Source organism: Heterodontus francisci, chromosome 2, assembly GCF_036365525.1.
Source record: "Heterodontus francisci isolate sHetFra1 chromosome 2, sHetFra1.hap1, whole genome shotgun sequence".
In the NCBI taxonomy this organism is placed as follows: domain Eukaryota; kingdom Metazoa; phylum Chordata; class Chondrichthyes; order Heterodontiformes; family Heterodontidae; genus Heterodontus; species Heterodontus francisci.
Window position 1 is genome coordinate 152,094,347 of NC_090372.1, and position 20,557 is coordinate 152,114,903.

At 46.0% G+C, this 20,557-nt stretch overlaps 1 protein-coding gene across 2 annotated transcripts in view; it reads left to right on the top strand.

Annotated features, from left to right (window-relative positions):
• dnah5l (dynein, axonemal, heavy chain 5 like) overlaps window positions 1-20,557 on the top strand; it is a 472,330-nt gene that overhangs the window by 127,841 nt on the left and 323,932 nt on the right. For both annotated transcript variants that reach the window (XM_068012046.1, XM_068012056.1), the window contains exons 15-22: window positions 403-498; window positions 580-753; window positions 1,140-1,229; window positions 1,369-1,524; window positions 15,598-15,737; window positions 16,063-16,214; window positions 16,803-17,010; window positions 17,814-17,901. In XM_068012046.1, the coding sequence (XP_067868147.1) occupies window positions 403-498; window positions 580-753; window positions 1,140-1,229; window positions 1,369-1,524; window positions 15,598-15,737; window positions 16,063-16,214; window positions 16,803-17,010; window positions 17,814-17,901 (1,104 nt within the window). The remainder of the gene's footprint in view (window positions 1-402; window positions 499-579; window positions 754-1,139; window positions 1,230-1,368; window positions 1,525-15,597; window positions 15,738-16,062; window positions 16,215-16,802; window positions 17,011-17,813; window positions 17,902-20,557) is intronic.

Genomic DNA, 20,557 nt, shown 5'->3' on the forward strand with positions numbered 1-20,557 from the left:
CATTCTTGTGTTCGCTGTCCAGTGATCAAGATGTTATGGGGTCAGTTTTGGTGGTTTTTACTCCTGGTGATGACTTCATGGTGTATGGCTTTGTCGGGAGGTAGACCTGAGCCAGTGCTACAACACGGTCATGCTGGTGGTTTGGCTCATAAAATTTGTGTGTACTTTGGTCTGAGCAGGTGCAATGCAATTCAGGCATACTGTACCTGTTCAGAGCCCAGTTTGTGATGGAACATCAATTTCTTTAAATTTCACATTGAATTGCAGCATTAAAGAATTGCTCAGTCCTTCCTCAAATAAGAGACTGCCCTATAGCATTACTATTTTGATTAATTCAGCATATAGTTTGGAGATTTTTGGTAGCCTCAAGTTACGATTTAATTTATGGATGTTACTTTTCAGTTTGACAATGATTACCTGGATTTTAAATACCAGATGGATGGACTTTATCAATCAATGCAGACTTTTATGGATTCCTGGTTTGAGCGGTCCTTAACTGTAAGTAACATTAAACAAAACCATTCAAAAATACAGTTGAATCAAACCTATTGCCTTCACTGTTTCCTTGCATCTTTTCAGACGGAACACATGCTAGACTTGCTGGGCAAGTTTGAGCGTATTGCTGGGCCACAATTGGATCTTACAGACAAGTACCTAGTGGTCATGCAGCGATTTGGACGAGATTTAGACCTCGCGCGCAAGACCTACCAGAAACAAAGAGAAAATCCACCCATACCACGTAATGTTCCACCTGTAAGCTTACATTTTAATTTAAATTGCTCTGTTCTGATAAAAACTTCTCATCTGGAAGTCCCACTTCTACTTAAAAATCTTTTAAACAAAATCTGTATCAAATTACTCAAAAGGCTATTTTTGTGGATATTCAGTATTTCCTATAGGCCCCAAGCTAGGGCATTCTCTGCTTTTTATAAAAGGGATATTTTGATCATATAATTAGCTTTTCCTATATTATAACAGTGACTATGCTTCAAAAGTACTTCATTGGCTGTAAAGTACTTTAAGACATCCTGAGGTCATGAAAAGCACTGTACAAATGCAAGACTGTCTTTCTTTCATTGGAAAATACACATTGTATTCATTCTAGTATTAATGACTATGAGATATCTTCTGGTTGGCAGGTGTCTGGGAAGATTATGTGGGCCCGACAGCTATTCAGAAAAATAGATGTTCCCATGAAGTTTCTGAAAAGCAATGTTGAAATTTTGAAGGTAATTTTATATGTCTTTAATTTCTTATAAAAAGAGCAACAGAACGTTATGTGACTGAATAAGAAAAATTGAACAATATGATCTTTCAGTTTAAATTTTTATGGTAATACTTATTTTTTGCATTTTTTCATATTGTTAGACCCCTGAAATGAAAAAAGTTATCAAAAATTATAACAAGATGGCAGCTGTACTTCTGGAGTTCGAGGTGGTGTATCACAGGGGATGGTGCCAAGCTGTTGACTTCGCTCGAAATGGACTTCGTGCCTCACTGCTTATTCGACATCCTGAGACCAAGGTTAAAAAAAAGTTCACTAATGATTCAGTTCCAATGTTTATAACTTACAGAGTGAAACAATTAAATACATCTATTTTTTAATAATTACACATGAGGTGCTTATGTTCTTGAAGTCTCCAGTGCTGGTGTAATAATGGAGAAAGACAAACAAAATTTAATATAATAATATTACCTTTTTCTTTATATCTGTATTTCAGTAAATTAGGTCTATTTTATAGCAACATTACCATCTGGTTTATAACTGTTGAATGCATATTAAAGTAAATAATCTGCTTTTGACTCAGTTAGATTTGCCTTCAATACAAAAGCTGAGCTTCTATACTAGGAAAGATGAGTTATGTTTCAATTATGTCACACTCAAATATTAGATTAGAAAATGTCATTGTGCCACTTGATACCTGCATTTTAATATCACATTCAGAATGTTACTACATATCATATCTTTTCCCCACATTTTCCCTTTATGTACTAGCTCTTTTTATTGTTTATTTTCATATTTAAGTGTGAATATGCCACAAAAAGTATAGAACAAGTCAACCTCTTTCTATAATAAAAGCAAAATACTGTGAATGCTGGAAATCTGAAATAAAAACAAAGTGCTGGAAATATTCAGCAGAACTGGCAGCATCTGTGGAGAGAGAAAAACAGAGTTAACATTTCAGGTCAGTGACGTTTCATCGAACTGAGACGTCAAACTCTGTTTCTCTCTCCACTGATCCTGCCAGATCTGCTGAGTATTCCCAGCACTTTCTATTTTTATGTAACTTCTTTCTATATCTATCTTTATGTTCTTACTTGTGTGCATAGAGACAAATATTTAAAATGTACAGTTTATTCTGGCATTGCTTCTCTTTCGTTTTGCTTAAGATTCTTGCTGCTCCTTTCCCCTTTGCCTTTGATTCTATTTTTCTTGTAGTTTTTGAGTTCTAGTAAAACATAATTGCATACTACAACAATATGGTCATCAATTTTCTCAGAAAATCTGAATGGATGGGCAGAATTTTCTCATACCTGGGTGTGACGGGGTGTGAGGAAGGTTAGCCAGCAAAATGGCGGGAGAACGTGTCAAAGAATGGGACAAAGGCCTGACTTGTTCCCGCCGCTGTTGAATTTTCCCAGAGGTGGCCAGGCTGCTGGGTGGAGACCGGGCTTATCGGCGTTGGGCAGGCAATTGAGCCTGTTAAAGAGCCAATTTACAGACATTTTCCGAAGTTTTCGGATTATTCCAGGGACACACATGAAGAATGGCGTTTCGGAGCCTCACCAGCTATAAGGAGGTGGGAGTTCATGGCAGGACAGTGTTGGCTGCAGTTGGCAAGTAGCAGCATTGCAGTACAGTGAAGATGAGAGTGAATAAAGCCTGTGAGTGTCAAGCTGGAGGCTGGGCAACCTTGGCAGACACATCAGAGGCATAAAGATTGACAAGTCTGTCTGAGCTATGTCTTATGTATGCAGAATGAGGGGAATGAGAGGCCTTAAGAGGTGAGTGCTGCAAGTTGCAATGGGTCTCATACACTCTGGTTTTGAGGCCTCCAGTGAGGAGGAGCATGAGAGAGTGAAAGAAGTGCAGCCACAGGGAGTGGGGCTATAAGACCCAGAGGGGCAGGAGGCTCATGAGGGTGGAAGGGGGCCGGGATGAGGAGGGCGTTGAGGGGCACGCAACCAGCCTCGTGCGCAGAAGATGCTACCCACCCACCAGAGAGTCTCTGCTTCTTGCAGATGTTGGAGCATCATTATCGCCGAAGATTGTGCTGGTGCAGGGAGGTGGGCACGGAGCAGTCTGCTATGATGGAGGAGGATCTGAGCCCAGTGGGAAGTGGTGGGCACTCATTGTGGCTGTAAAGATCATAGTTGTTCTTAACTTATATGCCTCAGGATAATTTCAGGCAGCCTTTGGAGACATCTGTGGGATTTCCCAGTCTGTGGTCCACTGGGGCATCAAGCTGGTCAAGGATCCCATGTTCAAGAGGGCTGGCCAATAGGTGCAGTTCGCACTGATCCAGCCAGACAGAGAGAGTGGTAGGATTCGGGGCCATTGCTGGATTCCCCAGGTGCAGGATGCAATCGACTGCACACATGTGCCCATCAAGGCTCCCACAGATCAGCAGCAGTCCTCATCAACAGGGAGGGCTTCCATTTGCTCAATGTGCAACCGGTCTGTGACCACCGCAAACAGATCCTTCAGTTTATGCAAGATTCCATGGCTTCTACATTCAAAGGTAGCCCCAGGTGCCAGAGCTTTTCAGGCCACCCGTGTGCCTTTGAGGATGGATACTGGGTGACAAGGGCCACACACTGAAGACATGGCTCCTTATGCTTGTGCGGAACTGCAGCACAGATGCAGAATATGCATACAACAGCTGCCATGCAATGACATGGGCAACCATTGAGCAGGCCATTGTCATGGTCCTGTAGTTTTTTTTTCCGGGAATATGCGGTTTGCCTTTAAGGCTTGCAAAGGATCAGTATGCTTTAAGAATCAGCAAGCCTCAGGAGTTATAGGAAGGTGCATTTTTGTTGCCTTAGAAACAACCATTTGGAGACTGCGAATCAAAGGGTGCATTCTCGTTACCATAGATACAGCCACTAAGAGTGAGTATTAAGCGATACATTTGTTACCATTCAATTTTGATCTGGCATTTTAGTTGAAGACAATTTGTTCTAACAGAAGACAGACACAGAGGAGACACAGACAGACAGCTGTGGTGACAGTACCTGGAAAAAGAGCTCTCAACCATTTAAACTGAAGGAATAGGATTTTAGTCTGTTTATTATTATCTTTCAAAATTCTAAAAAAGTCAAGCCAAAAGAGATTTTTCTGGTAATTTAAACTGAAGGAAGGGAAGTTAGACTGTGACAATCTTTTATCCTGCAAAAACTCCAAAGTCAGATTGATTCTATTGAAAGTGTTTGCAAGTCATTAATTGTTGAAACTCGCTGGAGATGGAAAGCATCACCTATTGTTGGAATTAGACTACGGACTGTTCCACTGTGCAAGAACCTTTTTTCCCCATCGGACAGCTATGAGGACTTCAAGCAACATCCGTGAGGACTTCAAGCAACGTTGGACTGTAACTTTGCAACGACTCTAATTGTTTTCTATTTTAAACGTTGTTTATATCTTCATAGTGTTTAAGAATTTAGTTCTTCTAATATAAGAGTTAATTTGTTGATTTACAGACACCTAGTTTGGTTAGCCTCATTCGGGGGTTCATAGATGGTACAATTTGGATGGGTTTTTCTTTAATTTGAAAATTTTTAAATGATATGTTTGGCGATCTGTGGAGCGACGGGATTGAATTAACAGTGTGTTTCTCCCACCACAATCAGAATCGTATATTTTGATTGGGGGCTTTGACTGGAGCAATTTGTCGTAACACCATACAGCTTCTGAAAATGAGGTTCAGATGCCTAGATAAATCTGGTGGAGCCCTTCAATCTAGAGTCTCATGTATTGCTGTGATCTGCTGTGCTCTGCATAATCTGGCACTACAGAGGGGAGAAATTTTGGAGAATGAGGATTTCCTTGATCATGATGCCTCCTCCTCCTCTGAGGAAGATTTGGAGGAGGCTGCAGATCAGGCAGACAATGACAGAGCAGCCGAGGGACCACAGGCAAGCACATTGACATAATGCCAGGGAGGCTCACGAGTCACTCATACAGACACGTTTCTCCTAGGCATTCCTTAGATGCCCATGTAAACAATTCAATCTTCTCCCTCCTATAGGCCTGTTTGCCTTTCCTTGCATGTCCTTAGAATCTCATTGGGCCTGTCATGACATCAGGCCAAGGCATGCATAACACATTGACCTCCTGCAGTCCGGACCTTTTCATCACATCCTTCTCAAGAGCACATGAGCTGTTAAGAACCCAATAGTGCAGAAGTGGGTATAGGAGACCGTTTATGGTGCCACACAATAACTTTAATTTGTCACATTCAGCCAACAGTGTGACAGGACACAATAAATTATCACCCTTTGATACCCAAATGCAACTAGGTGGATTTAAGCGAGTGCATGTGGGTGCTCCTACTTTGTGCTCCCCCCGCGCAAGCAGTTGATGTGGAGGCAGGCTGCTTGCCTCTTGCTCCGTTGCTTTAGATGAGTGTGGTTGCCTGAGGCCTAGAGGGCCCTGACACATGGGGGGCCCTCTGCATCTGTGCAGGAGCTGCCTCTCTTTCTGGCTTCATGAGGCATGAGTGTAATGGTCAGAGGGGCTGAAGACACACATTGCGCACCAAGAGCACCATGAGAAGAGCCCCCCAGGGGCTTCAGGCATTCACTCCACTTTCAGGATACACTTGTCCCTCCCTGCCCACCTGAGGAGCATGAACACCTGGTGAGGACTCCAGGTGTCGTGCCCCTCTCGCCCAACCATTGCTCCACACAGCTCATGGATGAGTTGATGGTATGAAGGTCAGTGCACACCTCCTGCATCCACTGGATGGTATGCTGGATGTGGCTCTCCATGAGGTTCGCCACTCTTTCAATGGCGAAGGCCATGCGTGCACACGTCAGAAACATGGCTGCACTCATGGCATAGATGGCCTCTTCCATTAGGTTACTCACTGTCTTGGCTCCACACCAGCCTCACCATCAGCGACAGGCTGTCCTGCTTCCAAGTCGTTTCGCTCCATCACCTCCTCTTCCGCCGGAGGCAGTACAGTGAGAAATGGCTTATCTCCTCCAGTCCATCACCTTTCTATGGCTTTGTGAGCTTTCTTCACCTGCAAACCCAGAAATACACATTGTCACTTGTCCGTCATAGCCAAAATACGTGCCTATGTTGGTGGCAGCCTCAATGCCCATCATTGCACCACAGGGATGTCTGCTGCCTTGGGTCATTTAGTATTGGCAATGTGACGGACAAATCTGGGTCCTCCACTGAGAGGCTGACAGTGAATACTGGTGCCTGGTCATGGCCGATGCCTGGGTGGGCACCATCTTGTCACATTTCATATGCACCTTTTGTGACATTCAAGGCTGTGAGCTTAGTGTGATGATTTCTACTCATCTTGCCAGGCTGCATCAGGTCATTGATTTGCTTCCGGTACTGCAACCGTGTCCGTGGGAACCACCCCGTGGCTGCTAACCTCCTCTGCAACCTCCTGCCATGCCCTTTTGATCTGCCTTGCTGACCTCCTCTTGATGTCACATGGGAAGAGGACCTCCCTCTGCACCCTTGCCATCTGGAGGAGCACCTCCAGGGAGGCAGCACCAGTCTTCTAGCAGCTTTTTTTTTTATTTCCAAAATATACTTTATTCATAAAAATCTGTAAAAAAAAAATACATTTCAAAACAGTTCCAAACAGCACCAAGTCAAAAAATACAAAGGAGGTCAGTTTCCTTCAATACAAGAGTGAGTTGCCTCACAACCCTTCCATTTCATTTCTCATGCCATATACATTTTACAGCAAACGAAAATTTTCCCAATGCAGTTCGAGGGGCTTTCCATGGATCCAGCCCCTCAGTCTTCCAGCAGCTTTTTTTAAATTTCCAAAATATACTTTATTCATAAAAATCTGTACAAAATACATGACGAAACAGTTCTAAACAGCACCAAGTCAAAAAATACAAACAGTGCAAAGGAGATCAGTTTCCTTCAATACAATCATGAGTTGCCTCACAACCCTTCCTTTTCATTTGTCATGCCATATACATTTTTACATTTTACAGCACATGAAATTTTCCCGATACAGGTCGAGGGGTTTCCCACGGATCCAGCCCCTCCGTTCAGCTTGATGGGGGGACCTTACACAGTGGTCTTTCCCCATTGAGCCTTTGCTGCGGCTGCCCCAAGCTTTAGTGCGTCCCTCAGCACGTAGTCCTGGACCTTGGAATGTGTCAGTCTGCAACATTCGGTTGTGGACAACTCTTTGCGCTGGAAGACCAAGAAGTTTCGGGCAGACCAAAGGGTGTCTTTCACTGAATTGATAGTCCTGCAGCAGCAGTTGAAATTTATCTTGGTGTGCGTCCCTGGGAACAGCCCGTAGAGCACAGACTCCTGTGTTACAGAGCTGCTTGGGATGAACCTCGACAAAAACCACTGCATCTCTTTCCACACCTGCTTTGCAAAGACACATTCCCGAAGGAGGTGGGTACCCGTCTCTTCCCCACCACAGCCACCGCGAGGGCGTTGTGCGGAGGGGGTGAGACTTAGGGCATGCAGGAAGGATCTGACGGGGAGGGCACTTCTCACCACCAGCCAAGCTACATCTTGGTGCTTGTTTGAAAGTTCTGGTGATGAGGCATTCCGCCAAATGACTTTTGCGGTCTGCTTGGGAAACCATCTGACAGGATCCACCGTCTCCTTTCCCCGTAGGGCCTTGAGGACATTCCGTGCCGACCACTGCCTGATGGATCGGTGGTCGAAGGTGTTTTTCCACAGAAACTGCTCCATGAAGGATAGGTGGTACGGCACAGTCCAACTGGATGGAGCGTTCCGCAGAAATGTGACCAGGCTCATCCTTCGCAACACTGGGGACAGATAGAACCTCAGCACGTAGTGACACTTGGAGTTTGCGGACTGGAGGTCTACACACAGCTTGATGCAGCCGCACACGAAGGTAGTCATCAGGATGAGGGCGACGTTGGGTACATTTTTCCCGCCCTTATCCAGAGGTTTGAACATCGTGTCCCTCCGGATCCAGTCCATTTTAGATCCCCAGATGAAGCAGAAAATGGCTCGGGTGACCGCCACAGCGCAGGAGTGGGGTATGGGCCAGACCTGCGCCACGTACAGCAACAACGTGAGCGCCTCGCACCTGATGACCAGGTTCTTACCCACAATGGAGAGAGATTGCTACCCCCACGTGCTCAGCTTGTGTTGTACCTTGGCTACTCGCTCCTCCCAGGTTTTGGTGCACGCCTCGGCCATTCCAAGCCTTTTTTTAAATTTCCAAAATATACTTCATTCATAAAAATCTGTAAAAATTACATTCCCAAACAGTTTAGAACAGCATCAAGTCAAAAGAAATACAAGCATTGCAAAGGTGATCAGTTTCCTTCTATACAATCATGAGTTGCCTCACAACCCTTCCATTTCATTGTCATGCCACATACATTTTTACATTGACAGCACACAAAATTTTCCCGATACAGTTCGAGGGGTTTCCCATGGATCCCGTCCCTCAGTTCAGCTTGGTGGGGGGACCTTACACTGTGGTCTTTCCCCATTGAGCCTTTGCTGCGGCTGCCCCAAGCTTTAGTGCGTCCCTCAGCACGTAGTCCTGGACCTTGGAATGTGCCAGTCTGCAACATTCGCTGGTGGACAACTCTTTGTGCTGGAAGACCAGCAAGTTTCGGGCAGACCAAAAGGCGTCTTTCACCGAATTGATGGTCCTCCAGCAGCAGTTGATGTTTGTCTTGGTGTGCGTCCCTGGGAACAGCCCGTAGAGCACAGACTCCTGTGTTACAGAGCTGCTTGGGATGAACCTCGACACCTTCCACGAGGAGGTGGGCGACCGTCTCTTCCCCACCACAGCCACTGCGGGGGCATTGCGCGGAGGGGACGAGACTTCGGGCGTGCATGAAGGATCTGACGGGGAGGGCCCTTCTCACCACCAGCCAAGCTACATCTTGGTGCTTGTTTGAAAGTTCTGGTGATGAGGCATTCCGCCAAATGACTTTTGCGGTCTGCTCGGGGAAAATGGCTCGGGTAACTGCCACAGCGCAGGAGTGGGGTATGGGCCAGACCTGCGCCACATACAGCAACAACGTGAGCGCCTCCACCTGATGACCAGATTCTTACCCACAATGGAGAGAGATCGCTGCCCCCACATGCCCAACTTTTGTCATACCTTGGCTACTTGCTCCTTGCAGGTTTTGGTGCACGCCACGGCCCTTCCGAACCATATCCCCAGCACCTTCAGGTAGTCTGACCTGACGGTGAAGGGGACAAAGGATTGGTCAGCCCAGTTCCCAAAGAACATGGCCTCGCTCTTGCCGTGGTTAACTTTGGCTCCCGAGGCCAGTTCGAACTGGTCGCAGATGCTCATCAGTCTGCGCACGGACAGCGGATCCGAGCAGAAGACGGCGACTTCATCCATGTACAGGGAGGTTTTCACCTGAGTGCCTCTGCTGCCTGGGATTGTCACCCCTCTTATGCTCGCATCCTTCCTAATAGACTCAGCAAAGGGTTCAATACAGCAAACAAACAAGACCGGGGAGAGAGGACAGCCCTGTCTGACTCCAGATTGGATCGGGAAACTTTCCAATTCCCACCCATTGATTGAGACTGCGCTACTGATGTTTGTGTAGAGCAGTTTGATCCAATTGCAGATTCCCTCCCCAAACCCCATTTTGGAAAGCACGTACATAATGTAGGTGTGCGATATCCTGTTAAAAGCCTTCTCCTGGTCCAGGCTGATGAGGCAGGTGTCCACCCTCCTGTCCCGTACATAGGCGATCGTATCCCTCAGTAGCGCGAGACTATCAGAGATCTTCCTGCCGGGTACAGTGCAGGTCTGATCCGGGTGAATCACCAACTCCAGAGCAGACTTGACTCGACTGGCTATGACTTTGGACAGAATTTTGTAGTCAACATTAAGCAGTGAGATGGGACGCCAATTTCTGATTTCTGCCCTCTCCCCCTTCCGCTTGTAAATGAGGGTGATGATGCCTTTCTTCATGGATTCTGACATGCTGCCGGCCAGGAGCATACTCTCGTATACTTCCAGCAGGTCCGGGCCGACCCAGTTCCACAGGGAGTTTTACTCGTCTCGAAGGACTCGACGGCCTTTGTCAGCTCGTCCAGAGTTAGCGGCTTGTCCAGTCTCTCCCTCCTGCTGTCATCTAAGACCTCTGTGATAGATGACAGGAAGGACTGGGAGGCTCTGCTGTCTGTGGGCTTCGCGTCATACAGCCCAGCATAAAAGGATTTGCTGATCCTTAGTATGTCGGACTGCGAAGACGTTACCGAGCCATCTTCCTCCTTCAGGCTGTTGATAACAGAGCTCTCTCTGTGTACCTTTTGGAAGAAGTAATGCGAGCACGTCTCATCCTGCTCGATGGAGCGGACTTTGGACCGGAAGATGATCTTGGAGGCCTCCTTGGCAAAGAGCGAGGCCTGCTGGCTCTTCACCTCTTGGAGGTCCTCCTTGACCTCGACCCCCATTGACTGCAACTGGAGCAGATTTTGCATATTTTTCTGGAGTCGGGACATTGCCCTCTGTCTCTCTCTCGCCCTCTGAACACCTTTGTGGATGAAGAACCTCTTGATGTTCTCCTTAATCGCTTCCCACCAGTGAACCGGAGACTCAAAGAGGGGTTTCACGGTCCTCCAACCTTTGTAATCCCTTTTGAGTTCCTCAACGTTCTCCGGGGTCAGCAGTGTAGCATTGAGCTTCCACGTCCCTCTACCAACCCGCTGGTCGTCCTGTAAGTGACAGTCGGCCAGTAAGAGGCAGTGGTTGGAGAAGAACACCGGCTTGACGTCGGTGGATCCGAGCGTGACAGCACGGGACACAAACAGGAAGTCAATCCTGGAACGGGCAGACCCGTCCGATCTTGACCATGTGTATCTGCGCTGCACTCCGTCTGCAGGTTTGCTGAAGACGTCGCGCAGTTTGGCATCTTTAACTGTTTCTATTAGGAATCTGGACGTAGCGTCCAGTTTGCTGTTGTCACTTCCGGATCGTCCAGCCGCATCGATGATGCAGTTGAAATCACCGCCTAGGATGACCGGCCTGGATGTCGCCAGCAGCAGTTGGAGCTGCTGGAAGATGGTCAGCCGCTCGCTGCGTTGTACCAGGGCGTACACGTTGATCAACCGGAGCGGAGCGTTGTTGTACATCACGTCTGCTACGAGGAGGCAACCACCCACCACCTCCTTAACTTCGGAGATGGTGAAGTTACCTCCCCGCAGCAGAATACCCAGGCCGGAGGAACGGCAATCATTACCCCCCGACCAGATCGATGGCCCGTGGGACCACCATCGCGACCACTGCCTGTAGGTGCTGAGGTGTGGTATTCCACACTCCTGCAGAAACAGTAGGTCAGCTTTGACCTTGGTGAGGTAATCCAAGGTTGAAACACATCGCGTAGTAGATTTAATGCTACGCACATTAATGGAAGCAATCCTTACACCCATTTTTTAAAAGTTAGTTGTTGCTTCCCATACCATTTGTCCTTGCCAGTCCCAGTCCTTCGGGATGTTCCTGCATACCCATCGTGTGCGCAAGCAGTTTCACGTTGGTTGGGCTCAGAAACCCCTCTTGGTTTTTCATGCAGGGTTTGTTCCGCTGGGGTGACATCGGGGGAGTCTTGTAGGCAGAAAGGATTGGGTTGTCCTCTGCTGCTTCCATCTGTTCCTCCTCGAAAACATCACTTCTCCCGTCTTCCCAGAGCTGAGGTGCGCCAGACGCGTCTTTGCTCCCGGTGTCCCGGAGCTGAGATGCGTTGGCCACGTCGTTACGCGTGGCGCTTTGGGATTGGGGCACGCCGGGCCCATCACAGCTTCCAGTGCCCGGGGGCGGGGATGCTTTATCTTCCATCTCCTTGGAGTTCTGCCGCCTCTTTTGAAGGGGCTGTCGTTCCAGCATTTCCCCGTCCAGTGAAGAGGCGCTGTTGTAGTCTGTTTCAGAAGGTAGCCTCCTCTTGCCACTGGTTTGGGTGGTGGCTTGTTCCGCTTTTGGATGATTTTTCTTTGTGGTTTTCTTCTGGACCACTTGCCACTGACCTGTTTGTCCATCTGCTGCCTCCTCCTCCATTGATTCTGTCTGTGGAGGAGGGGCTTCCGGGCGCAGGGTAGGTGCTGGGTTGCTGGTTTCAGCTGCCTTCCCTTCCTTCTCCTTCTCAGGTTGAAGTTCCTCACTGCGGAGAAGGTTGCTTGTCTCCTTTCGAACACCGGACGCCTTCGCCGAACCTTCTCCCGGCCTTTCCTTGGACCTTGCCGCCTGAGCATAACTGAGGCAGCGTTTGGGGCAGGTTTTGTAGAGGTGGCCTGCCGCACCGCACAAGTTGCAACACTTAGTCTGCTTACAGTCCTTGGTCTGATGGCCTTCCTCTTTGTAGTTCTTGCAAACAACCGTGCTGCAGTTGGCTGCCACGTGACCAGATTTGCCACAGGTGCGGCTGCCCAGCTTAGACCAAGAAGCCTCGACTTCCCCCGATAGCGAAGCTGGAGGGAGGGTGGATGATGGCTCCACTGGGATCGACCTTCAAGGTCACCTTGACCTGCCGCTTGCTGGTCCAAATCCCAAAGGGGTCCTTGACATCAGTGCTGCTGCCGGCCACCTCGATGTACCTGGCGAGAAAGGTGAGTACATCCACCACCGGAACATGGGGGTTGTAGAGGTGAATCGTCACCACCCGGTCCCGTTGTGACGGAAGCATGAAGAGCGGCTCCGCTGTGTGGATCGACAGTAGCGCCCGGTCCCCTTTCTCCTTGAACGCCTTCAGGAACTTGATGCATCCCGCCACATTCCGGAACGTCACGTCAAAGTATCCACTGCTAGGGAAATCCTGCAGGCAGAAGACGTCTGTAGCTTGAAATCCACAGCACTCGAGGAGGATCCTCTCGACGAAGAAGGTGCGATCAACCGGTGCATCTCCTTCCTTGTCCTTCACGACCACCTGAACGGTGTTGCGCACTCCCAGGCCTGAAGCTCGAAGATTGGTTATCGCCATTTCACTCAAAGCCTACCCAGGATCAAAAGGCAATGATCATGGTCTCTTCTCAACCAAGTAAGCACTGATAAGAACAGATACTACACTTGATCTTAGCCAAAAGGCCATTCCAAGCCTTTGCACTACCGGAACCCTTATCTAGCCACCCTTTCAGTCCCCTCTGCTTGTGCTGCCTTACAACAGAATGCTGCATCCCCTTTAAATAATGGCGCCTGCTTCACAGGTGCCAGGACCACCCCCCCACCACTCGCTCTCCAATATTGGCCAGCTCCCACATCTGCCAGCTGTCAGTTGGATGGCTCTGTTAAGATTTCCTTTCATCTTCCCCTGTCAGCGAGCGTGACTACCCGCTTTGCATCCCAATGTTGGGACTTCCTCATTGGTGACAAAATTCCATTCATTGGGCTGAATTTTACCAGCCCCTCAACGCCGTGTGCTGTGGCAGGGGGGCCTGTAAAAATCTGCGGGGCGTGCCCTGACGTCGAGAAGGGCTCGCCGCATATTACTGGTGGCAGCGGGGCCTTCATCTAAATACTTAAATAAGATGCAAATGACCATACCTGCTGGTGGTGGCCGTCCCACGCCAGTTTTACGGCCGCTGAATGCACCTCGCGTACGGAGGTTCGAGGTGAGAACCTGGTGGGAAGGAGGGAGGAATAAAATTTTCAGGGTGGGGGAGTGGAGAAAACAATTTTTATTGGCTGTGGAGATGGTGGGAAGGGGTTGAGGATCGAAGGGAACAAATTTCGGGGGGGAATGTTCGGGATGCTAATAAAAGTTTATTATAGGGGAGAGGGCAATTAATGTATAAATTACCCATTGGGGGATGGGAGATGGGATTTAAAGTTTAAATTAAAATTTATTTTAATTTCCCAGAGATCGGCACCTTTAAATTTTAAAATGTTACTGAAGGGCTTGAAGCCCTTCAAAATTGGCGCCGGCATGTGCATGGTGCTGCCGGACGCCGTTGCCGGGGACGCGGCAGCCGCCCCCTCTACATCGTCGGGGGCGGCCACTCCCCACCCCCCCATTTAAATCAGCCCCTGCGCGTAATATCGTGGGGGCTGTACGGTGGCACTTCCGTGTTGGCAGGCCGTTGAGTTCACACGAATAAAATCCAGCCTAACGTTTTAGTTCTGATGAAAGGTCACAGACCTGAAACATTAACCCTGTTTTCTCTTCACAAATGCTGCCTGACCTGCTAAGTATTTCTCGCACTTTCTGTTTTTATTTCAGATTTCCAGCACCTGCAGTAATTTGCTTTTATTTTACTATATAAATTTAAATTGTGCTGTTGATAGAAGGTACTTCTTTTCTTAAAGAGTGAAGGGGAAATCACTGGAGGAATCTTGCTGGCCTACTCTCATCTACCTCTGAATGGCTGGTTATGCGGTAGCATATTTTAGGTTTGGGAGCAAGTCCGGTGCTCAATAGTGATCAAGGAATGATGACCGGGATTTTGTCTTGGCGACGAGGGTCTCAATCACCAGCAAAAGCACTGGCGAGAGCCCTGTGTTGCCTCCTCTGTGGAAGGCCTGCCAAATCAAGTGCCAATTAGACACTTAAGTTGATAGCGGCAGGCCTTCCACAGGATCACGAATGCTGGTGACGGAAATCCCGCCTGGTGAGAGCTGTCGGCCAATCAGAGGCCCTTTTACTGAGCAGCGCCAATGCACAGGTGGTGGCTGCTGCTGGTACTGGACTCACCCAAGGCCCTGGAACCAGGCCACAGGTAAGTCACAGTGGGAGGGATTTCGCAGAGTGGGGGTCGCTGGGGAGGAGTGTAGGGGGACTGGCAGCAAGGGCAGGTGGGGTGGCTCTCAGCGGGCGCCCCCTTCCTGATGCCGGGTCCCCTCGTTCAGGCCTTCTAACGAGGGGACCCCTCCAACCCCCAGAGCCAGCAAGCAACCCGCACAGGTTTCCTTGGCTCTAATTCCGGCAGCGGCGGGATGAGGCCATTAATTAGGCATTAATGGCTAACTTAAGAGCCTCAATTAGCAGCGGGGTGGGAAAGCTGTTCACAGGCCTTCCTTCCCCGGACTTAATTTGGGTAGAAGCGGGAATGTAGTGGGGTTCTCCCCCACCCCCACCAACCCACCCAATTATATGCTCTCCCCGCCTCCAAATCCGACGCGGGGACAGCATAAAATTTCCCCTGATGTGTGCACATGTGTCCATGTATGTTGTGTGCAAAACACCATAAAGCGAAATAAAATTACTGAAAGAATAGGCAAACAATTGTTTGGGATATCTACATTTCTTAACTAATACGACTAACAATGCGGTAATGATACTGATGATTTAAAGCATATACAGCTGGTTTCGATGAGGCATTCTTGCATTTAGCTACATGTATTATTCATGAATAATATATTCCACTAATTTTATTTTTGTTGAATTGTGTATATTTTGATATTGACAATGAACTATTCATCCAAAAAATAGGAAATCTTTGTGAATTTTGATCCAGCTGTTCTTGAGGTACTTTTAGAAGCAAAGTACTTGTATAAAATGGGACTTGAAGTGCCACAAGCAGCTCTCGACCTATGTTTAAAAGAAACTGAAATTAAGCACCAATATTTAAGGTCAGTGTTTCTTTTCGGTTCAAGGTTGATACTTCAATATTTGTCCTTAAAGAGTAAAAGGCAGAAAAATAGCTGATAGTTACATCCGTACTTCATGGCCAAGTTCAACTGATATATTTTCGGAGATATTTGGACGATTGCTGTGATAAAATAAGTTAAACTAAAGTTTAGTTGCAGTTTCTGGTCATTCTGAACATGAAGGTATAAGGGAAGTACAATGTAACAACTGTAGATCTCCATCCCCAGTAACTGTTGATCTTTGGTTAGAATTTATACTTTTAATGTGGTTTATAGTTGAAACGTTAATCTTTTTGTTTATCTGCAGCATTCAGGAACTTTTAAGTAACTACCAAAGTGTGGTGAATGACATCCCATCTATTATTCAACCATTGATGAAGTCTTTTATTGGCCAAGTGGATGAAGCTCTCATTCCTGGACTGACTATGTTGTCTTGGACCTCTTTAAACATTGAAAGATGTATGAATCTATATTTTTAACCAATTTGAAAAAAGGAATCAAGGCGCTTAAATGGAATTAATATTTTCTTTTCCCTAGTCTCCATTTTTATTTCCTCTTCTTTCCATAGGATTCAATACCATACACTATTCATCACCATGAAAGACACAAATGGCAGTTTCCCAGGTCTTTGGCAGTGGTATTCTAAACATTAAGATGTGGGAATAAATTTTATGGATGGTGGGTGGAACCTTCCAGCAGCATTTTAGGTCCAATTTTACAGCTGGTGTGATGCATCGTGCTGCCAAGATCTATAAATTTGGCATCCAACAATCTTACCCATTTCCTGCTGGAAACCACCCTTTGATGTTCTGATCAGCCTTTATGCTTGAAGAGATTATCTTAAAAATCTTACAGATTTTGAGTGAGAATTTTAATTGGCAGCTGGTCTTTGTCTTAGAACCCTGAAATATTTCCCAATTTTCAGGCAAAAATACCAAAAAGTGGGAAAAACTATAGGTAATTTGTAGAATCAATAGTTCTAACATTTGCTGTAAAATATTACAATGTTTTATTAAATTGTTTGCTCAATTTTCTTTTCAATTTTAGTCGTAGAAAGTGTGTACAGCTCATTAACTGAGCTGAAACATGTTTTGAAGCAAGTGTCTGACATACTGGAGTGTAGGATCGAGAGAGTTCTGCATGAAATGTCTCTTACTGCCCTGGTTGATCTCCCTGACGATGACCTCGTAGAAGCACCAGCTTTTCTAGAGATGACTGAGAATATTGTTGCCTCAGCTGGACAAGCTTTATCTATGTACGTTTTTATTCAGATAATATTGAGAAAAACTGTAGATGGCATATATGTATGAAATCTAGCAAGGGGGATGGATAAAATTTGGATTTCCAGATAATTACGTTGATTTTTTCCCCTTTTTACATTTCTACAATCAAATGTTTACCATGCTAATAAGAGAATTTTTAGAGCTTTTTTTTTAAAGAAAGCACATATTTTTGTCATTTTTATTTTTCCCCCTCTTTTAAAGGTGTTGACTCCAGTTGCATTACAGCTCCATTGAGAATGATCATCCAATGATAAATTGCTCAAGTTGCTATCCTTCCTTATAAGCTTAGACAATTATGCCACTAGCTTATTTTAAAATGTGGTCTGGAGCAAGGAGAACAGCATTGCTGAGTTCAATCCTCACCAACATTTATGAGCTTTCCAATGTGCATAGTAATCCAGATCAGGAACTGTGAAGATTTACCTCCTCCTATTTCAAGGTTGCTGAGACCATTTGTAGTACTCCTGCTATCACTTGGTTGTGACCAGCTAACTCAGGACAGACAGGAAATTGAACCTTGGACCTTCTGAACTATATGGTTGTGTTAACAATACCTCTGGCAAGTGAACCACTGGGGCAGGAGGAGCTATTATTTTTATTCACTGATGTGAAGTTATATACAAAAAATAGCTGCTAAATATGTATAATAATTTCTAATCTACTGAATTAATATTAAAAATTGTCTAAGTAGTATTTGGGAGTAACTTTTACTCTGGTTTAGGAAATGCATGTTTTCTTGTTTGGATTGAAACATATACTGATTTTCTCCATGCAGACAGAGTCAACAGCTGGAGCATACTATGTACCAGTTAATGAATGGATTGACACAAAAACTCAAGCCAGCAGAAAAAGCCAATCTTCAGGTAATTCCTACTGAATGATTCCAACATTGCAGATAATTGTGCAAGAATAAGGTCTTATGAGGATATTTACAGGAATTAGGCATTGCAAGAGGTAGCTGTCACAAAGCTTTTTGGTAGAACTCTTATTCTGCAAAATTTGGACTGGCTTTTGGCTGTGCTAACTCTAGGCAGATACAATATCACAAGTTGTCATTATTACAGAAACAACTGTTACTGTTAGTAGTGAGAAATAAAGAACAGAGTGAGACTGAGAGCTGTCTATAGCATGGTATCTCATATCTTTTAGGTCTGTGGGAATGCACAAATCTTTGTAATTTGTTGAATTAGATTCCCTTTTCACTATTATTCGGTTTAAGTGTTTGATAGATTGTAGTTTAATATTTAGATTGCTAGTTTATAATTTTATTAATGTAGTTTTATTACTTCTGTGTTGAAATTAAATCTAAGGGTTTATTTACAGTTAGAACTCTTATTGTCTTTAAGGTTCATAGGTTGCATCATTAATTGTGGAAAAGGAAAATACTTGAGCTAAGGCTGAAGCAGATAAGGGAAGCCCAATGCCTGTGCCTGAACACAGAACTTGCTGTGCCGATGATTGGATGGATTTTTCTGCAGTTCTGGTTTTTGGAGTATATCATCGGGGTTTGAATCATTAGCGTAGGAGGGCCAAGTTGGACACTGGATAGGTATACAAGCATACGTGAATAGGAGGAAATGAGGAATGAGCCACCCCTTCTATCCAAAAGACAGTAACAGATAATATAATTCTGAATTGTACTTTGTAAACTTCTGCTTAAACACTTAAACAATACTCATTTATACTTAAATGAAAATCTTAACTGCTACAAAAAAGGAGTTAGCTTCAAGCTATTAAGTGACTTCAAACTTATTAGTTATTTTAACTTTTTATGTCTTCATTCTTTTTCAAACCATAATTTAAATAGCTGTAAATTCAGAGAAGTTAATACTAAAAATAAATCCTAATTTTGTTGATTTTGTTGGGAAAAATTAATAACTAATAAGTTGACCAGTTGTGATGTAAAAGTATAAAAGCAAAATACTACAGATGCTGGAAATCCAAAATAAAAACAGTAAATGCTGTGAATACTTAGCAGGTCAGGCAGCAAGTGTGAAGAGAGAAACAGACCAGGATTTTGTGAGGCCCCCTGAGGCAGGGTTGGAGGTGGGGGGGCATGGAGTATTGCAACAGGTGGTGGCGAGTGGCGGGGCGGGGGACCCGTCACCTCCCCGTCGCCTCCCCGTCACCCAGTGATCTTCCCAGGAGCGAGATAGGCCAACAACGGCCTTCCCACCCATAGGCCAATTGAGGCCCTTAAGTGGCCTATTAACATCCAGTTAAGGGCCTCTTTCTGCTGCCACTGGGATCTTACCAGCAGCGGGGCAGGCCTCCGCCACACAGGGAAAATGCCGTAAAATGACGTGCCCTCCCTGTGAGCTTGGGTGGGGCGTGGGTCCCTCCTTCATGGGCAATTTGTAGCCCAGGGAGGACCCCCACCAGGAACAGTTTTACCCTCCAGGACCCCCCTCCCACTGGACTGCATGACCACTCCCCCTCGCCGGGGCTTTCCAGACTGGCCCCATGACCCCGCCTTACCTACCTCTGATTGGCTGGCAGCTCTTGGAGGCGGGTTCCCCATCCCTTTAAAGATTTTAAAGGGACGGGGATCCCACCTCCTGAAACTTTGATTTAAAAAGACTAGAGGATCACTCCAAAGGTGCGCGCAAAGGCAGCGGCGGAGCTCCCCCCCACATTTTCGGCCCAGCGCCGGGAGCCCTGCCTCCAGCACAAAGTCTAGCCCAGAGAGTTAACAGTTCACGTCGCTGACCTTTTGTCAGAACTGCAAAAAATTAGAGATGTAATAGATTTTAAGCAATTACAGAGGCAGGGAAAGGTGGGAAGGGGGAAAGAGCAAAAGAGAAGCTCTGTGATAGGACGAAAGGCAGGAGAAATTAAATGACAAAGGTGATGATGGTGCAATGCAAAACAAACTATGGTAATAGGACAAGTAAAGAAACAAAAATTCGGTCTAGTGGAGGTATAAATGGGAATAACAGAATCATTACCAACAACTGCGGTCTGAAAAAAATGGAGGCAAAAGTTATGATCTGAAATTGTTGAACTGAATGCCTTGTCAGCGATGCCCACGTCCCATGAAAGAATAAAAAAAGGTCCAGGAAGGTGTAAAGGGTCTAATTGAAAATTGAGGTGCTGTTCCTTAAACTCATGTTGAGCTTCATTGGAACAATGTAGAAGGCTGTGGGCAGAAAGGTCAGAGTGGGAGTGAGTTGCCTGTGGTTTTAATTCTCCATCCCACTCCAATTCTGACTTCTCTGCCCCAACGTTCAAATGGCAGCCAATTCCAGAAGGATCGATTGCCTTACAGCAGAGGACATATGTTATGAGAAAAAATATAATGGAAAAAATGGGAAGTTTTTAAACTGTGATATGAATACTCTATTGCTATTAATTAAATGATCCCATTCTAAGGATTTGTTATTTTAATTCTCCTCACCACTCCAACTCTGCCCTCTCTGTCCTCGGCCTCCTACACTATTCCAATGAACCTCAATGTAAGTTTGAGGAACATCAACCTCATCTTTCGATTTGGCAGCTTATAGCCTTCTAGATTCAACT